Raw genomic sequence first — 7,834 nt, 5'->3', positions numbered from 1 at the left:
TTTCACTGTTTGTTTGGGTTTTTTTAGGCATTTGACTATCTGAGGATAGTGTGCGGCAGGTCAGGTCGTTTGTGGGAAGGCAGAACCTGTCAGACACAGAGAAGTACTCTCTTCCTGTGCAGCGACTTGCTTAGTTCCGATCTACAGAAAACAACAGTTACTGGCGGATGTCTTCCCCTGCACAACCAGTGCTAATACATTCTAGAAACCAATCTCTTTTCCCCCTCTCTACCTCCCTGCTAGTTCGTAGCTCGTCCCCAGTAGCAGCTTGTGAAGGTAAACATCTGTCATTGTACAACAAGATCATACACTGTATTTGATCTATCCCTTTCCCCTGAAAAAAGTCTCATAGGAATAAGCTTAATTATATACACTCTAAAACGAATGTGAGTACTTGAAGAACAGAGCACCATCCCATGTTGTATTATCTTCTGTTATTATAAAAAGCCAAGAGGAAACCCTCCACAAGAGTGGAGCATATTAATTATGACAAGACATCATAACATGCCAGTTGAGATTTAAAGGCCGCTAATAATACTTTTTGTAGTAATTAGTGCAAGATAGTTATCCCATAAAACCAAATATTGGATGGTAGACTTCAGTGATAAACAATTCACTTGATGACATTTACATATAAATACACATAAATAAAAACCCACGTAATTTAGGTTTGTAGTTAACAAAAGTATGGTCTGAAATGAATTAAATGTAATTGTATCTAGCTGGATCAAAGCTGTTCCTCTAATGATACTCAAGTATACGGGGTACGAAAAGCATAATTGTACAATTCTCAATTTAGTAAAGTACTACTCTATAAAACAGAATTGTGAAAACAGCTCTTACATTTTAATGTAAAGTATAAAATTGTATATTTACATTTGCATACACTGAACTACATTGGGTAGCTCACGGTAAAAAAAACATCCCTTTGAAAAATCTTTCAAAAAATACATCAACTGCAAATATGATCAAAAGTTACTAAGTTAGCAGCTGAGATAACATCTGTAGTAAAAATATATTTTAGGAAAATACCTGGAAAAATCTAAACACCAATAAACACTTTAAAACTATTTTTGAAGTAAAAACTGTAGCAAAAAACAGAACAAGCTAGCTAGGATAACAGAAACTATTGCATACTGCTCTTTAAGAGCCATGTAACAACTTGGAACAGAAGCAGCAGATAGGGTACTTGTTTTGTGGTGTAACAAAGTGGAAATGGGAGGAAAATAGGAAACCAGTTATCCAACTTCTCTCTATGTTTATTACTGTTTTTACTGGGAGAAGCGTAAGAAAAAGATGCGAGAAGCCCTCTCTCTAGGCATATCCTCCATCAAAGGCTACAACAGTTCCTGGTAAAAGGAACCCAATTTCAAGAGCCTTGGACCCCAAACTTAAAACCATTTACCGTACGTGCTGAACAGTTCAATGGACAATAAACTGGATTATAACACTACAAGTTGCAGGTTAACTTTAAGAGTTAACACTATTTTGCAATATGAAGTGCTTTATAATATATCTATATAATATATAGATATTTGTAAAATACACGTGCAGATTTGATAGAACTGTGGAAACAGCTTTCTTGAGTCTTTTCTTCCCATTAACAGATCTTTATCTCCTACACAAGGAGTTTCAGGATTCAACAAGGATTTCCACAATATGATCAAGCTCATTAAGATCAGATTTACAATTAGAGTTAGAAGCTGGAGTTGTTGGAGAAGAAAATGTTTCAAGTCCATCACAGTGTCCCATTTTTGTGTTGCTCATCATGCCTGTTAACATAGTATCGAGATCGTAGTAAGAATTGTCAACTTCTGAAAAAAGATCTTCAACAGAATTAGGACTTTTATTCTCCAGTGTCTCAAATATTTGATCTAATGATTTTTGAAAGTTTCCTTTATTTTCTTGTGGATTCTCCATTTCCCACACATTGCTCTGCAGGTTTCTTGGAGCTTGCACTGAAGAGGCTGTGGACATAGTTTCTGAACTATCTTGTGCCTGGTCACCCTCAAAGTCTTTATTGAAAGTACTATAGCCTGGAACATGCTTTCCCTCAGCTTGTTCCCTAGATGAACGACAGAGGATATCTGTTGAAACTAGACGATCCAGGCATGCCTGCCCTGTACTCTGTGTATTTATCATCTGCCAAGTCCCGTCTTGAGTCATTTCCTCTTGGATCTGCCGTACTGTGTTGGCTATAAGTACCGAACGACAAAGGTTAGGTTCAACCAGCATGTGACACAGCTGAAGTTTAACCAAGGACATATCTAACAGTGACTGCCGCTGAAGATTGTATGAAGGAATAGCCTTAATACCAGCCAGAGTTCCTTCAATGTCTTCTTCACCATCAAAGCACTTTCTCTTCAATCCTCGCACAAACATTGTGTCCTGTTAAAAAAAAAACCAACAAACCAAACCTCTTGTACAATGTGGACAGCTCAAGAGGGAGGTGAAAAAGACTAAAAAAACAAAACAGAAAACTGTAATCTTAAACAGCAAATTCTTATAAGATAGAAACATCGGAATTGTCATACCAGGTTATAGAATGGCCAGTGTAGTACAACAGAGATCGGGAACACATGGACTGGGCCCCAAAGGTGGTACTTAGAAACCAGGGGTGAGCAGCTCCACAAGTCATAGCACCCAAGAGAGGCAGGGGCTCCCATTAAGCTCCACACTTGATGGAAGTCAGGAGCTGATGCTTCGGACAGAAGCAAACATCTCAATGGCTGTATTTTGCCTACTGGAGAGGTGCTCCTCACTCCTCCCGAGTTTCTACTGGCATGCTTATCCTCTAATCTTGGAAATAAAAATACAACCTGGCACACCATCTTTATAAGATTTGGCCACTCCAGAACACTGACATGCCTAACAGAGTAACGTGAAAAAAATCCAACAAGGGCAGCACTCTTGAAAAGGTGAGCTTGTTTTGGCTACAGGGAGATAAAGATCTAGACCTGTTCCATATAACTGGAGACGTTCAACTGAGGAACTGCCCAAAGCAGTCCTTCCGGTTCCCTTACTCAGGTGAGTAAATGCACTGTGTAATTCCAGTATGACTTGTACAAGCCCAGTAACGATAGGCACAGGTATCCTCTGTATGGGCTTCTGTATTCTTTCCCAGTCGACTAAAAGAAAGCCAAATTCCCACATGCCTAGTTTAGGTTCACCAGCTAAAAAGAAGCGGGTTGCACACAGGCTTCCTGTTATTTACACCTAAAAATCACTTGCTTAATTTTCCACAGTATGTCTTTCAAGCACTAGCCTCCAGATCTTCTGAACTGCACTAATTTTGACAACAGCACCTCATGCAAATACTGTAGCTGATCTTTCAAAATACAAAGTAACTTTTTTTTTAAATGCAGATATTCTTTTAGTTTCATAAAAACTATGCTGCAAATGAAAGCTAGTACCTAATCTTCACATTTATGCACATTCGTTATGCCCCTTCTAAGTCTTCTGACCATACAATTCCTGTTTGTCCAATACCTGGGGATTTTTTTTTAAGGTAGAGACTCACAAAACAAAGTTTTTCTACTGAAAGCTGATAAAAGCAAAACTACTATTGCAGTGTTTTTCTCTATCATTTTCCACTTCCCTTGGTAAGCCCTAACCTCTGCCTTGCTTTTCTAGTTGCTACAGTACGTTCCTTGTATTTTCAGAGAGCGCTTGCAGCTTCTTCAGTCACCAAACATCCAAAGCGAAACAACACTGTTCCTTTCAAAAGACACTACATAGTTATCTACTCTGAAAACCTGGGGATAGCACAGTAGCCAGATAAACACTTGGCTGACTCTGTACAACTTTTCTTACATTGCTGTATGTAACCATGAAATAACCTTTTTTGGATTTGCTGACTCTTAAAGATTTCTTTCCACTGGAGGTACAAAAATCTTTAGAAATCATAATATATGGAGGCGACAATATAAAATACATGAACTTGGTCTTATGGTCATTTTTCATAGATCTCTTAAAAGCTGTCCATGAATTATCAATATACTAAATAAATATTTGGAAGTTTTTTGTAACCTTTTCTTCTGTAACCTAACATATTGGCATTATTCCCATTAAATACAACCCAAGTTTTCGCTTGGCAGTGCCTTTTCCATAGTTTTAGATATTCCTTCCTATCGGAGGATATCCCGTTTAATTTTTTCTATAAATTGTAGGTACAATAATTTCTAAACATGCACCCCCCCCATGTGCAACCTGACCTCTAGAGACACCTTTTTGGACTACTAATGAACCATGTACAATTATGTCATCAAACATTAAATACTGTGCAGAGTTTGAATCTTCTTTTATTTCAACTTACATTCTTGTGAAGAATAATTAAAACTTCAATTGAATGCTGACGTGGTTTTCATACATCTACTACTTGGCATTTAAATGACTTCTAACGCACACCAACAGAAAACCAGAATACAGCAGAAAACTTGAAAGCCTCAATACATCACACACATCTGGGTGTGTAGAGGCAGAGGAAAAAATGTTTCTGGATTCTTAAAGATAAACCTTTCACAGCATTCTCTGGATTATTTTCTGTAACACTTCGCATCTTACAATGAATTATATCTTCCAATTAGCATCTTGCATCATGAAAACAGTTCTTTGTCACCCCGTTCCTGAGACCGCACAAAATGCTATATTACACTTTCATTTAAGAAGGAATAAATTACATACCAGTAATTGTGTTTGATGTAGTCCTTCCTCTTCTCCCATGCTACTGAGCAAGAGTCCATACAGTAAAAGTTAGAGCACCACCTACCAAGTACCAGGAATCGAGATGTCAGGCAAGTTCAGGAGATGCAAAACAAAATAGTTTCCCATTTCAGAAATTTATACACCTCTGCATTTTGTCAATTGCTTCAGTATCGCTATCTTCACAACACTCCTACAAACTGGAATAGTACTACTAAACCCAATTTACAACTAGAGCACAAAGGTGATTTGCCCAACAATACAGCAAAATCTGTGGCAGGAGAAGGAAACTGCCGGTTTAAGTCTAAGTTAGAGGCTATTACCCTGACCTTTGGACCACCTCTCCCTTATCCCTACACCCTTCCCGTTTTAAAGAGCAAACAGAATCTGTAGCGCTCATCTGAAAAATCAAAATGCACACAAAAGTACACTGAAAGCAAGTCTTCATTGCTCTTATCACCAAACTACAGTGTTCACCTTTGTTGTACAAAACTGTGCACCTCTGTAGCATCTGGAGAAAAAGAGCAAGGACGCATAAATACAAAACTGAAACACAGCGAAACCAGGGACCATTTTCCTTTACCAGCAGAGAAACTTTATGACTAAGATTTACTTTGCAAAATGACAATAATGAAAGTAATGACAGCAATTTATTTGTTTTAATTATGAAGGCTGAGGCTTCAAAACACGTTTAAGGCAAAATAAAATGTGATATACCAAATAAAACTACCAAACACATGCAACAACTCCTGTTTTTATTGAAAGCGAAAAGAATGTTCCATTTCAACAGGCAACAGAAACATACACGATAAAATATGAAAACAACTTGGATAGTTTTCTAAACATGTCTCTACAGTAAAGACAAAAGACAGTTCACTATCTGTAACTGAAGTACATACCTAGAAAAGGAACAAGTAAAGAGAAGGCGTACAGACATCTATTTTCGCTTTCTATCCTGGCTAGTAATAAACAATTTTAGAAGAGTGTTTGCCCTAAAACCAGGGAGAAGGAGATGGTTGACAAAGGACTTAGGGGGCAGAAAACATGTTTCTCCTCAAGAAGCTGCACACTTGTTAAAATATCATGACAAAAAAACCCCACCTTAAACACTCTCAAGCCAAAAATCTTTTGACTTGATCCCAAAATATTCAGACTTAAAATGCTGTTATGTCATGGAAACTGTATTTCAACCAACTCATAGTCTCATTCTCTTTCACAGACTGAACTCACAGCAACATTCAAGACAGAGTCATGAGGCATCTGAACTACAACTCCAGTGAGCCACCGTGATATCAATAAAGTATTTCTTATTTCTGTCAAACACATGATGATGCTATAAAAGTTCAGAAGTTCTTGTTCCTTGGGTATACTTTCAAAACATCTATAAATGAAGAGCAATCTCTTGGACAGCCTGTAAACCGAAACTTCTTGAATCCCCAAATTCCTATTTTAGGGTAGATGACAAAGGCATAAACTTTGCTTAAAAAGCCCAACCACACAAAAAACCTCACAACAAGTAACGATGATGCAGTCACAAGAAAAATAAAATATTTTCTGTGCTATTTTGTCTATCTGACAATTTTAGAGGAAGAAGCTTTGGCCGTCTGCCTCCCAAAATAGCAGACTGATACAGGAAGGGACCGCTGATGGGAATGCATGAGTTCTTGGTAAAAGAGCCACCATCACATCCACAGACTAAAAGACATAAGGCATGTTGGCAGACCAGTCCAGTCTGTACTCTATTAACATGCTAGAGGAGGAAACAGTTTTCCCATGCAATATAATAACGTGTAAGACCTGCTGCATGTGATTCCAAGTTCTTCCCTGGAGCAATAAACAAACCACGCAGACCTCCGTTAGTATAAACTTAAAGAATACGCCCATCACAGCAGTTATGTCTTCAGATTCTATTAACTGGCTATGAGTGTGCTCCAGAACCCAAGTTCTCAGTAAAAAATTATTAACTTCATAGCCATTATGAGATTAAATTAAAACCTTGCAAAACCTTCTCTGCGCTATCTCCAACAAGCTCTCAAGAGAATGCTAAATCTAAAACCTGATTAATTAAAATCGAAGTATGTTTCTCCATTTACTTATTAACATACTCAAAAAGGCATTAGCCATTGAGTGAAACCTCTTGGTAGAGAAATGCAAGACTGCTGCTGCTTTAGAGTCACGGTGTTCAAATTCCCCAATAATTTCAAGCAGTATCTGTCTCTGTCCAAGAGACAACATCTAAACCAGCTGTATCATCCCCCTTTTCCCAACACTATCTGAGTGTCAAGAGACACAGCGTGTTAAACTTGACAGCATTTTTGTTACAGCTATTTTAAACAGCAGTTAAGGAGGCAACAGCTATCTGAAACACAATACAGTACGAAAAAAAAGGGTTTGGTGGGGTTTGTCTTTTTTTTAATAGTAGTACACGGAGCACAGTATTATATAATTCATTAAAAGTTTCGCTTTGGGGATTGACAAATTCTCAGTCTGCTTTACAAATCCAGTGCTTGAAATTTGATCCAATTCCTAACAGAATACCAGCTAAACATTCTAGATTCACGCTTAATTCAGATTCCTGTAATAATACTCTGCCAAAGATATACTTAAGGGAAAAAGTTGCTTCCCAAGAGTTGGGGTAAGAGAGAAGATTGGAAATTTTGGCATTGTTCATCTCCAGGAGAAAGCAGACAAGAATGCCCTAGGTCAGTTCTGGAGGTTCAGTAAGCAGGCGGTTTTTTGGATTTGTACAACTCTAAGTATAATTCTGATGGTTAGCATGGGAAGGTAAGGTGCTGGTGTATCTCCCCTCTACCACCGTAATCCTCCCCAGTCCAAAACTGGCGATTAGAACAACACGGGAGGCAAACAAAGCTGTGTGTAATGGTGAAAGGAAGATGGAAAGCCAGGTACACCTCTTTAGGCATGCATACGCGTGCGTATGGTGGTGGTGAGTTGTAAGGCGAGCTGCAGCCCACCAGAAGGCTGGTAGAGCCGAAAACATCCCTATTCGAAGCGGGACAAAGGCACCTATTAAGCACTGGGGTTTGGTGCACCCCTCCGGGAGGAGGGAGCTGGCAGACACCTCTGCAAGACACGAGGGCTTCGGAAAGGGGCACTAGCTCCGGAAGGAGAG

The 7,834-nt window shown here is 38.6% G+C and overlaps 1 protein-coding gene across 2 annotated transcripts; it reads right to left on the bottom strand.

The window, feature by feature from the left end:
• Positions 1–419: 419 nt before the first annotated feature.
• On the bottom strand, positions 420–4,775 carry CDCA4 (cell division cycle associated 4). 2 transcript variants are annotated; one of them, XM_010145527.1, is made up of 2 exons: positions 4,684–4,775; positions 420–2,388 (listed from the first exon to the last, which is right to left on the bottom strand). In XM_010145527.1, exons 1-2 carry the CDS (start codon positions 4,720–4,722, stop codon positions 1,633–1,635), a joined length of 795 nt encoding a protein of 264 aa, XP_010143829.1. In that variant the 5' UTR covers positions 4,723–4,775; the 3' UTR covers positions 420–1,632. The 2 variants fall into 2 exon arrangements, with proteins under 2 accessions (XP_010143829.1, XP_010143830.1); XM_010145528.1 differs by lacking the exon at positions 4,684–4,775 and adding an exon at positions 2,535–2,579.
• Positions 4,776–7,834: the final 3,059 nt, after the last annotated feature.

The sequence above is a fragment of the Buceros rhinoceros genome, unplaced genomic scaffold (assembly GCF_000710305.1).
Source record: "Buceros rhinoceros silvestris isolate BGI_N320 unplaced genomic scaffold, ASM71030v1 scaffold32611, whole genome shotgun sequence".
Lineage (NCBI taxonomy): Eukaryota > Metazoa > Chordata > Aves > Bucerotiformes > Bucerotidae > Buceros > Buceros rhinoceros.
This window is presented reverse-complemented; position numbering and strand designations above follow the sequence as displayed.

What these genes read in the sequence shown, in the direction of transcription:
- CDCA4 (XM_010145527.1), bottom strand. Translation starts at nt 4,722, where the DNA reads ATGGGAGAAGAGGAAGGACTACATCAAACACAATTACTG. An exon ending in TACATCAAACACAATTACTG is followed by an intron (nt 2,389 to 4,683) that starts GTATGTAATTTA and finishes TTTTTTTAACAG; the next exon opens with GACACAATGTTTGTGCGAGG.